General features: G+C 33.8%; 2 protein-coding genes across 2 annotated transcripts; one reads left to right on the top strand and one right to left on the bottom strand.

Annotated features, from left to right (window-relative positions):
- The first annotated feature begins 35 nt into the window (after positions 1-35).
- LOC140830180 (uncharacterized) lies at positions 36-3961 on the top strand. The gene is made up of 7 exons (XM_073193468.1): positions 36-272; positions 582-1028; positions 1111-1163; positions 1526-1563; positions 2011-2329; positions 2579-2883; positions 3134-3961. Exons 1-7 carry the CDS (start codon positions 260-262, stop codon positions 3714-3716), a joined length of 1758 nt encoding a protein of 585 aa, XP_073049569.1. The 5' UTR covers positions 36-259; the 3' UTR covers positions 3717-3961.
- Positions 3962-4607: 646 nt separating this feature from the next.
- LOC140830173 (protein STRUBBELIG-RECEPTOR FAMILY 7-like) lies at positions 4608-11476 on the bottom strand. The gene is made up of 15 exons (XM_073193460.1): positions 11045-11476; positions 10127-10259; positions 9954-10025; positions 9804-9869; positions 9659-9730; positions 9490-9558; positions 9227-9298; positions 9082-9147; positions 8898-8960; positions 8179-8773; positions 7778-8043; positions 7570-7705; positions 5289-5407; positions 5015-5171; positions 4608-4920 (listed from the first exon to the last, which is right to left on the bottom strand). Exons 1-15 carry the CDS (start codon positions 11148-11150, stop codon positions 4789-4791), a joined length of 2124 nt encoding a protein of 707 aa, XP_073049561.1. The 5' UTR covers positions 11151-11476; the 3' UTR covers positions 4608-4788.
- Between the last annotated feature and the right edge of the window lie 1004 nt (positions 11477-12480).

The following is a 12480-nucleotide window of genomic DNA, read 5'->3' as shown; positions in this document are numbered from 1 at the left end:
ACAAGTTAATAAATAAATACAAGCTTACCAAAATCACATTCATATCGTTATCCAGCGGGCGGTCCTTCTTTGGATACTGAGACGGGTGTGTGGCTTACCTCACTTTGCTTCTCAAAACTTCAAATTTTCTTCCAGAAATCAGGAACCTTTTTTCCTCTGATTAATCTTCACAACTCTTGGTTGACTAAGAATTGTACCGGGCAATAATCAGCGATTTTCTTCGTATTTGAGACCCGGACTTCTGATTTGATGAGTTTCCATGCCTTTTTTAGGTAAAAGCAAACCGATTTTCGGTTCTTTTTTGTTCCAGATTGTGTTGTTTATGTTTGTTTTACCGTGTTTCGTTTTTTGGTCGAAGATAATTGTTTCTCTTGAACGAAGCATTTTCTTTTTGCCCATTTAGTTTCTTTTGTTCTTCTGCGTTTTTAATTAGCATAAATTATATACATTTCGATTTGTGTTTATGTATATGGCTTGATTTACTTCTTGTTGTGTGCAAATAATTATGAAATATGCGTTTGCTATGTATGATGTTTCTGAGGAAAGCCGTCCAATGCCTGAATGTCATTCTTGTTTTGCAGATATTGCCATTTCACAACCTTGTTCTTGTTTCCACAACAACGTATTTACATCTCGTTCTGAAAGCAGCTTTCACAGTAAATTAGTAATAGACAATGATAGGCAATTGGCATCTTCGCTTTCTTGGAAAAGTATTATTAGCACTAAAAAAGTGGGTAAGAACGTTAATTTGGGGAGAATTGAGGTATGCCGAGTTGGGCTGACTGTAAAGGCTGTTGCCGCCCTTGAGATAACCAATAGAGCTTGCAAAAATGAAGAGTTGAAACAGTACCGGAACACCTTGAAGATGGATATTGATTCAATAAGACCAAATGCTTATGTGTGTGAACCCCAAGCTTCTGGTGAAGACTCTACTGAGGTGGACGAGAGAGAGAGGCTGAGACGGAATAGAATTTCCAAAGCAAACAAAGGGAACACGCCTTGGAACAAAGGCAAGAAGCACAGTCCAGGTACTGATTACTAGGCCCTGTAAATGTCTAAAATATTCATTGCTATTTTTGTGGAGTTTTTAAAATTTAACAATGTTTGCAGAAACCATTCAGAGGATCAAAGAGAGAACCAGGATGGCCATGCAAGATCCTAAGGTGATGTCATTTTGGAAACAAAGTATGTGTTACACGAAATTCCTGCACAAAGAATTTGGATAATGGAATTTAAACAACGTACATCTGTGTAATTAATTTACATTGGTCTCCTGAGTATATCTGTTTTGAAGTCCTTGTTCAGTTCTTAAAGTTTCCACCCAGCCCTTGTGTTGACACGTGGAGCAAATTGTTTGTAGTTTTGTTGATGGACCGTTCTAGCATAATTTGAATTTATTCTATAAGTTCTGTAATTCATTACGTTTTTTATAAAAATGTCAAACTGTCACCGTCAAGTCACTGTTAACCTGCAGTTCATGTTTAACTTTTGAAATTGTAAATAGCCGATGATTTTTGTTATGCAGATTAAGATGAAGCTGTTTAACTTGGGACACGCTCAAAGGTGAATAACTTCTTCGATTTGCTTTAATTATTTGTTTTCATCTCAGCATTTAGCAGCTGCTTTTATGTTGAGTTATAATTCTGAAAGTTGTCATACAAAGAGAGTAGCTTATTCAATGGAAATAACTACATGAAAGGTGGTTGAGCTTGCTTCCCTTCATGGAAAGCATCTATACCTTGTCTCCTCTTTTACCCGCACTAGATATGACTCAAAGATCTCCAATCCATGTTTTTTCTTTGAACTGTCTACCTAGTTTGGCATGGTTAGATGAATAATTTTAGATTATTGTCTCGCAAATAGAATAAACTGGTGTTATAACTCTAAGCTAAAAACTGAAAATATGTGCCAACTGTCAATGAATCTAAATAATAGTTCTTTTTTTGTTGATTTCCAGTTCTTAGTGCTTCCTGTTTTACTGCATGTTGTTTCTTTCTTCTGTCTGTACAGTGAAGAAACAAGGATAAAAATCGGAGTGGGTGTTCGAGTTGGGTGGGAAAGACGACGTGAAAAATTGATGCTGCAGGAGACGTGCTACTATGAGTGGAAAAATTTAATTGCTGCAGCTTCCAGAGAGGGTCTTCTTGGTGAGGAAGAATTGCAATGGGATTCATACAAGATTTTGAAGAAGCAGTATGAGGAAGAATGGCACCAGGGTGTCGAACTTAGAAAAAATATGTCGAGACCCAAAGGGAGCAGAAGGGCACCCAAGTCTTCTGAACAAAAGAGGAAGATAGCTGCAGCCATTGCTGCCAAGTGGGCAGATCCTGTAATGCCTTCTCTACATTTTTGAACAATGTATTTTCTGTTCTCGAGTCTTATTAATCATATGATATCTTCTTGTCTTTAAAGCTGATTTGTTTGTATCTTAATCTTTTAACCAGTGTAGTTTGAAAATGAAAACACTGTACCATTCTCGAGTTTTCTTGTATTATTCCTCTGCATATCATATGATTGATTATCGTTACAACAGTATTGACTTTGTTTCTTTCGTTGTTTTCTATTTAATGCTTTATAGGAATACCGTGACCGCGTTTGCTCAGGGCTGGCTAAATTTCATGGGACACCTGAAGGGGTAGAAAGAAAGCCCCGAAAAAAGCCAAGTATTGATGAGCAGACTCGAAAAACAAGTATGAAGAAGAAAGTTGAGTCTGATGATCTTGCAAAGCATGAGACAAAGGACCAAAGAATTAGATTGAAGAAAAGCAGTACTCCACTTTACAAAGATCCTTTTGCAAGTTCCAAATTGGAGATGCTAAAAAATATCAGGGCACAAAGAGTTGCCGCAATGAACAAAAAAAGTGAAGCCATTTCTAGAGCAAAGTAAGTTTCCATTTATCATTAATGGAATAACGGTTCTGGTTAGACTTCTGGGGAAAATACTTTTCAATACACGTGATCATATTAATCACTTTTTTCTGGATCATGCTGAAGTTATAATGCAGCATAAGTCCTCTCCTCTAGCTTTTGTGCTTTATTTTGCTCATATTCTGGGTGCTTTTGTGCTTTATTTGGCTGATATTCTGGGTACGAGTGTTATTTTCTTCTGTCTGTGTTGTATGAATAAATGCAGGTTACTGATTGCTGAAGCTGAGAAGGCTGCTACTGCCCTGGAAATAGCCTCCAAAAGTAGCACTCTTGCTCAGGCTTCCCTATTGGAAAGCAGGGAGATAATATCTGAGGCAATATCTTTCATCAAATTGATGGAGAATGGAGATCCGGTCCCATGTGAGCTTTCAACAACCGAACTGTTGCTTCAGCAGCCAGACACAAATACTCAAATATTGTCATCAAGTGATAGTGAAGCTGAAACTTTTAGTTTAAATGCGATTGCTCTGTCAGATACAGTGAATGGAAATGCTGCAAATTCATGTTATGATGATTTGGTCAAAGCTGGTGAAAACTCTCGCCAGACGAGTTATGATGGTTTCCTTCCCCAAGAATCAGTTAACAATGTGAATTGCACAAATGCAATAATGAATTTTGCTGATCCTAAACGGACTCCAAATGGGATTGCAAGCCATGGGAAGATTTCTTTACTGAATGGAGTAAAGAAAAACATACAATCTGGTAAAGCTGAAGATCCCATAAAACAAGTGAAAAAGACCAAGATATGGGTGTGTGGAAGACTGCTTGAGGTTGAGGAGCAAACATAATCGGCGCGTTTAATTTGGTAGATTTCATAACAAAGTTTAGAGTATATAAGTTTGTAGACTCCAAAATTTTTTGATGTCACAATGGTGTCGCTTGATTTAGATTGTGTCCAAACACTTCCAGCTATTAGAGATGATGTTTTTGGATGGATTATTTATAAAAGTTTCGAAATGAGAACAAAATATTTCAGCTTGTAATTGGTGTTCAGCACATAAGCTATTAATGAGTAATGCTTATGAAGTGGATATCAGCAATAGTGACAACTCCAACCATCGATAGAGTATGTTCAGTTTTCTTCAGAGAAGTCCAACAGATTTTGAATCAAATCTGTTATAATAGGTCGGATTTTCCTCCAAAAAGGTGGAAGATATCATTTACTGAAAGAACTTGTTTTCTACGCTTCAAGCACGAGTGTAAAACAGGCACTAGAGTCTTCGCATTGAATAATTCAAACAAGGGGGCTTTTGGAAATATTTACATTTAGTTTGAGGCTAATTATGCAAAGATAGAATCTTACAGCGTTTGATGCATTAAATCACCCAAGAGCTTATAATTGCCAGTGATCAAGTCTTATAAAAACCCCATATTTAAATCTTGAAAACCCCATTGATGGATGTTCATATAAATTGAAAATCACTAGTAAAAACTTTTCTAGTTGAACATAGAAAACAGTAAATGCTTTTCTTGTTGAACGTATGATAGCACAAGGATGACAAAATGCACACACCGATATTAAATCTTGAAATTCGCCTAACCTAGAATAGAAATCTGGACAAAAAAATCATATGGGTGTTGGGGGAAAAAAACACCTCCCAGAACACACTTATATATGCAAGTATGTAAATACAAAGATATATATAGATTGATTGATTTGAATGATGAATGGAGACACAAAGTATCAATTATCAAGTAGCGTATAAAAGGGCTGCGGAGTTCGACATTTAATCTAACAAGAGACAATCTTGGTTGTTTTTTGCAGTGGTGTAAAATTTCGGTATGAACAATATAATACAAGACAATGTAGCACACGTATAAAGTGGAGGCCGTGGTGAAAAAATAAAGATTGCAGATCAATCAACTGTCCTCAGTTTCACCTCGAGAGGTCCCTTCGTTTCCGAAAGTTCTCTTGCTCATGTTTGATCGTTGTACTAGCCGAACCAAAGCTTCAACCACTTCTGACATTGGAGGCCTGAACTCCGGCTCAGGCTGCTCACAACAGTAATGGACTACATTAGAATAATTGGGCAAAGAATGCAAGTGCTCATGGAAATTCGAACGGATGTATACATTAAATCAGTACCTGGACACAGAGAGCAATTGCGTCTGCAAAACGTGAGAGAGATTTGACAGGGAAAAGCCCTTTCAAAGCCGGATCAACCATCTTAGAGAGAGCATCGATATCATGGAGCAGGGGTGTTGCCCATTGAGCTAATGATTTCTCAGATCTCGGCCTCGAGCTGCATCGGAAAAAAGAAACACCATTGTATAATATATTCACATATTTTAGAAACCATGACTGCGTCAAGGCACTCACTACCATTCTGTTCTTGTGTTTCTTGAGAGCTTTGACATACCTATCAAAGGGTTTGCGTCCCGTAACAAGTTCTAACATCACGACCCCAAAACTATATACATCACTCTTTACAGTATACTGACCAGATAAGGAAACCTCAGGGGCAAGGTAGCCAGATGCCTGCCAATGCCAAGTTTCTAGTTATAAAAACAAGAATCTTTTTGAAGTAAGATTATTGCAAAACTTTCAGTTTTCAGATGATATACGTCCGAACTATGAAACAGTTTCCAAGAGAGAACTATGAAGACCAATATTACACTTAACTGTGTAAACAAGTCAAACTCATTAAATATCAGTCTCGTGAAGGTGCGAATCATATATTTATCTATACTAGGAATGATCACGTGCATCGTGATTAATAATGAAAAATATAATAATGGGATTTAGATGATTTTTAAAATCGTTTGAATAACAACTTGTTTATGAGTATTTATTAATCTAAATACATCAAAACTCAATAAATAAAAATACACCATGACGATAAATCAAATATATTCACTTATTTATATAACATTTTTCAATTTGCATGATTATAACATAATTACAGCTTTCTTAAATTAACAAAGATATTTTTCATCCAAATATCATTCACAATGAAAAACAATAAAAATAAAATTAAGAGAATAATAAATTTTACTAAAACCAAAATCACAATGTATTTAAATGGAGTGCATATAGTGATTGTCAAATAAAATTCTCTTAATTAACTAAATTATCATAATGATGTTAAAATATAACCCCTAAACTTGTTATTAAGTTAAATATCAATTGTGTTTTTGCTAACTTTTAACTCCTTCCAAATTTTGTTTAACTTTTTTTATTTTTAGAATAGATATTATACATCAACTCAAATATTTTAAACGGTATAGTAGCTCAATCGTTATGATTCGATCGATGTATCCAACAAGGAGAATTATTGCAGTACAACAATATCAATAACTAATTGCAATCTATGAGAATCGATCTCATGACTTTGACTCTTATATATACCAATTGTAAGATCATGCATTTGCCGCTTTACCAAAAGTTATAACCGGGGTAACGATGCAACATTAACTAAAATATTTTAAAATCGTAAAACAACTCAAACGTCACATTTGGATTGTTATACCTTACATAAACAATTATTGCACCTAACAAATATTATATAGTTGTTATTTTACATTCTAGAAATCATTTTTCTAAATCAAATTTATTCTCACTAATCAAATAATTTTATCGAACACAAAGTAGTTTTAATTACTAATAATAATTTAAACACAAATATTAATTGTTAGGGTGACCACTCTATCTCATCACCTATGCTTAATTAAGTTGCAATCATAGTAAACATAACTTAACTAATTTACTAATGAGTAATATTAAATAACAATTTTGTTATTTGAAATGTGAAAAATAGTTTATATATATATATATATATATATATATATATATATATATATATATATATAATTCATCATGTATAATGATAAATTAATTAATATGTAGAAAAGAGAAAAAATTGTTTTTTATGTATGTAATTTCATCATATACAATTAGAAATTAATTAATAGGTTGAAAAGAACAAACAAGATAACAAATCAATATATTATATATGATGATTTCATAATAGAATAATGCGAATATAATCATACTTTATATTATGTTTAGAACGCAATTGAAAACTTGATAACAAAATATATAATAAATAAACTTTAATTTAAAAACAATATTATCTAAAATATTATCATAATACATAATAAATAATAAATGAAATCACTAAATTATTGAGTAACTATTTATTTAATTATTACTTAAATCAATTTATAAAATAAAAAAAAAGATAAGATATAAATATTAAATATTCATTAGCAATCATGAAGAAATACACTAATTTTAGTAACAAATTTTAGTTAGCAACAAAGAAAAATTATGGGTATATTGATAAATTCAATATGCATGAGTATCCAAAGGCATTTAAGATAAAATATAAATTATAAAAGAACCCATCAAAAAAATTATTGATTTAATTTGCTACATTAAATGAATAAGGGTATATTGGAAAATTCACAATTAGAAGTCATATATTTATATGTATGTTAGATGAACACATACAAATATATTTTCTATATTAATATTTGAAAATCTGTGATATATTATAAGCTCACGAGCAAGTATTTGAACTATAATAGAGTTCGAGTACAGTTGGCTAGACAGTCTTATGAGCGGCTCATATCGTCGATCACAGATTAGCTCAAATAGCACCATAGATGAGTGTTGTCAAAGCCTAAATTAAAATATACCTGATCTGGTTTATAAATAAGATTTTCGGCTAATCCACAATCTGAAAGGTGAGGATTGAGCTCCGCGTCAAGTAATATGTTTGATGATTTGAAATTTTTATGAACGATCGATGGTGAACAAACTTCATGTAGGTACCTGCAGAGGACCCTAGGTAAGTGATAAGATAAAACACTTTGTTGACATTATAAAACTGATTATTGAACTTACTCAAGTGCTCTTGCAGTCCCTAACGCAATCTTGACACGATTGTTCCATGATATTGGCTTAACATATTCATCAGAGAGATGCAGAAATTCATGTAGAGATCCATTTTTATAAAACTCGTGAACGAGGAGGTGTTGTCCATGTTCAAAGCAATACCCCAGTAATTCAGTTACATTAGGATGATTCAACCTCGAAATATCCAACACAATTTCCAGAAAATCTTTGGAATTGGGCAAAGCAGATGAATTTATTTTTTTCACAGCAACTACCTGTTTATAACCATGCGCATATTAGTTCCGTATCAACTCTCTAGTACTATGATTCATCTTCAGAGTTCTCGTGAAATGAAAAATGAAAGTCAACATAATAGGTCTAAGTTAAAAGGATGAAAGAATGTGGTGCACCTTTTCGTCATCCAATTGTGCTTGATAAACTTGTCCAACTGATCCCTCTCCGATAAGATTTTCCACGCTGAAACTGCCAGTAGCAACTTGCAAGTCAGCTACTGAATATAATTTAGCATTTATTGAAGATGTACTGACTCTCTTGATCGGAACAATGGGCTTTGCCGTGGCATCAGATTCGTCAAATGATTTAGAACGATCAGCAGGAGGAGGTCTGAGGTTTATCACTGCAGGAGTCTCGAAAATTTTCATGCTGGCTGAGGATGAAGTTTGAACAGGCTTCATCTCTGCAGACTGGAAGGTTCCTTGAGCTTCCTGTGAAGCAAGAGGACTGAAAGGCCGATCAAGTTTCTCAATGTCCATGGCTGACCTTCTGGACCTTCTTCTTATGATGAAGAATGCTACAACTGCTCCAACAATCAAAACCGATACAACAATTCCAGCAATGGCACCAGAACCTATACCAGATTTGCTACCAGCAGTAGACGACCCACCAGTGCCTCCAGAATTGTGGTTTCTGTTGGGCCTGCTGGCAGGAGGAGTACCAGGTGGAGGAGGAGGTGCAGGCCCAGAGTTCCAAGAATTACCTTTTGAACTGTTAAGTGAGGCACAAAGTACACATATTGAGATGCTTACTGCAAGTTTAGGCCCAGAGTTCCAAGAATTAACTTCACAGGAACATGATACATATCAAAGTATATACATTATGAGATGCTTACTGCAAGTTTATGCCTTTCAACTGCTCTGGAATCCATCCACTAAAATGATTATTTTCAACATTCCTAGGCAGACAAAAAATAAATAAACTTGAAATTGAATCTCTTGTTTTCATGGTTCACTAAAAGACTCCATGATTCGAGTAGATTTGTGGGTGTACAAATGGTAAACTCCAATAGAACTCACAAGTTCTCAAGTGGAAGATTCGAAAGGACGTCAATGGTTCCATTAAACTGATTGTCTTGCAAATACCTGCAAAATTAAGTTAGTCGATGATGATTCACATTGAATGAGAAACAGAGAATTGTATGACAAAACACATTGTACATACATATCAGTGATGCTTGTCAGTGCTTGGAAACTTTGAGGAAGATCGCCTGTAAAGGCATTAAAAGAAAGATCCCTGAAGCATAAACATTAATTATAAGATAGAATTCAATCAACAGAAGGGAAAAAAGAGAACACTATAACCCTCATATCCTAGTTCACAGATAGAGACGACCCATAAAATTAGATGAATTGGTAAATATCAAAATAGGCTGACTAAAATTGAGAGAAAAGAAATAATTCTTGGAATGAAGTGATTGGTCTTACAATGTGGAGAGAGCAGAAAGCTTGCTGAAGTCTACAGTCAGTTCCTGGAGTTGATTGTGACTTACATCACTGCGATTGCACATAACCTTCTTAATCAATCAGAATCCAAAAAGTTGAGACATTTCAAATTTTCTGGGAGGAAGAATTTTGAAATCTAGGCATGACTAACATGGATTTTAAGGAAGACATTTGCGATATATAATAGGAAAGGTGACCATTAAGTCTGCAGCCTGCAAGGTTTCTGCATTATGAGATAACAAGATGAGATTGAAACAAACATCGAGAACAATAAATTATATTGGAATGAATCATACAATTGTTCCGCATTTGGAGGAAGAAAATAAGGAAAGCTGCTTCCGAGATTATTGTTACTGACATCACTACAAAATGCCATTAGAACTTATTGTCAAGAAAGTTAAAATTAATAATAGAACATACAAAACTCAAGAAAATCTCGGCCTTACAAAGTAGTAACTGATGTCAAACTTGCTAACTGGTATCCCAGATCCCCAGATAGACCAAGCCCCGATAACTTTCTGATGAAAAACATACACCAAAAACAGGCATCAGGAATTGGCAAGTAATTAAAGAATAAGAAAAAACATCCTTAAAAAATTAAGGGGTAATATAAAATCACATTTCGATGACTCTAGTTCCGGAGCATTTAATCCCCTTCCAAGAATCTCCACAAGGATCTCCTCCACTCAAGATCCATTTCGTGAGTTGCTGTGGTGAATGCAAACCACTATACATGACATTGAGAGCAGAGACTGTACATATACATATATAGTCAATTCATCAAATCATAACATGTTTATGCACTAGACCATGAATTACTTCTGCTGAGATTTTTTGCACATCAAGTCTAAAATATTCAATAGTTAAAATTAACTGTTGCACATAAAATATAGTGCAGTGTTAAAACTCTTGCCATTGGCTAACTAAAAGGTAATAACAGAAATAGTTAACAAATAACCACAACGTAAGGTAATCGCTTTAAAACCTCAAGAAAGCATTCGACTGGCTCGGCATGATAATGAGAATGATAAAATATTAGCTTCTTGAAATTATTATATAGATGTAAATTAAGGCCACCAACAATCATTCTTCGCCGGATATCATCGCATGTCCGTTTCTTAAATTGTCCATACATATGCAGAGATGTACATTGACCCAACAGAATCAAGTTGTGAACAACACAAAATTGCATAAAAAACAAATTGACCATGATTAATATACAACTAAATCAATAACCAAATCTTGAACGACATGAAAGGCAAAATAGCAACAATATTTAGCTTGTTTCCTGATAAAATCAAACTAAACAAATACTTAAGACATAACAAATCAAGGCAAGGAGAAAAATCAAGAAACCACTAAATATAACCTCTCAAGCATGAACCAAAAAGACATTCCAAGATATCTAGTAACCCATCAACATCCTCCATACTTGCACGCACACACACACTCAGAAGGTGAAAGCATATTCTTTGACTCATGTATCAACACAATCATTCAAATCTATACACATGAAAAGTTTCAAAAAAGTGCTGACCATCGGATGGATCTGTAGCCGCATTGGAGCATCTCAGCCCCAAAAGTAGAATGCCAATTAACAGAATCGCCACCGCCATGGCCCCCTCCTCCACCTTTCTTCTCATCACTCTCTTTTCTTGATTCTTGGTTCACTCCACACCTCAAGAAAGGAAACCCAAAAGCCAGTTCCAGTTTTGGAACAAAAAGATTTCAACTTGACCAGTTCTCAGTTCTCACACTGACAGACCATTCTCAGCTTTTTTTTTTTAAATTATAATTATTTTCTATGGAGGAGGATGTGGAATTTACATATAACATTAGAATTTTTTATAAGAAATTATAGCTTGTAAGAACCATATTTTTGTGTTTGTGGAACCATTTTTTCTTAAAGAAAAGCCTGTAGTCATAGGATCGATAGGAAGAATCCAAAGCCATTGGCTTTGAGTTCTTCTCTCTTTCTCTCTCACTAATTTATATTTTATAGTTTCCATCAATCCAGGTGGCAACCGTACTTTCTTTTTTTCAAATCCAATTTTCTCTTCAAATATAATAATCTAATTACTGTAATTTAATTATTTATCTCACGAATCTAACTACATTTATTCCAAAATCTTGTCTATTTCTTAGTTTTTTTCCTTCCTATAATAATTACCATGCATATTGCTTGAATAACCATAAACAATCAACCTGCTGCATTTTCACTTGGATTAAACATGAAATGTAAAACATGGGCCAATACACCGAGGCATAAATATCTTCTAAAATGGAAGAGAGGTAAACTTGATCCTATATTAAACCAACCCTCACCCCATATCAAAAACGAAATAGTAAACATGAACTGATATCATTATTCAAATTTATATCCGTAGATACTGACGGAACTTGAACCCGCAACTTTGATCTCAGATGAGACCTACAAATAGATATTTGTAATTTTTTAAATTTTTTGAAAAAAAATTAAAACTTTAGTTTGATATGTGAATGAAGATGCAGATGGAATTCATGTGTTAGTTAATCAAGTGTATCAAATTAACAACTTCAAAGATATATATTTGGGGACACTTGAGAAAATATTAATGAAAATTATTTTCCTTGTTGATATTAATTATTTATATAAACAAGATAGTTGAAATGGTTTAGTTTAAGGGTGAAGCTGACTTTTCAGATTAACTTCTAATTAATATTTATTAATTGTGTCATTAATAATAGTTGATGTACCAACCTAATAATTTTTACCTATAGTTTATGTGTCCAACTAAAATTTACCCCAAATATTTAGCTAAACATTTATTTGTTCATGTTACAGATATTAGACGAGTATCATATATAAGGTTTATTCTCTATATCTAAATTAATATCAAAAAATACAATTTATTATACATTCATCGAATAAATTTTACACAAATCTAAATATTTTCCTAGTGATATATATTATTTTATAATTTTTCATGTATT

Source organism: Primulina eburnea, chromosome 1, assembly GCF_022965805.1.
Source record: "Primulina eburnea isolate SZY01 chromosome 1, ASM2296580v1, whole genome shotgun sequence".
In the NCBI taxonomy this organism is placed as follows: Eukaryota; Viridiplantae; Streptophyta; class Magnoliopsida; order Lamiales; family Gesneriaceae; genus Primulina; species Primulina eburnea.
Note: the sequence above shows the minus strand (reverse complement) of the source record. Positions and strands in the feature narration are given on the sequence as shown.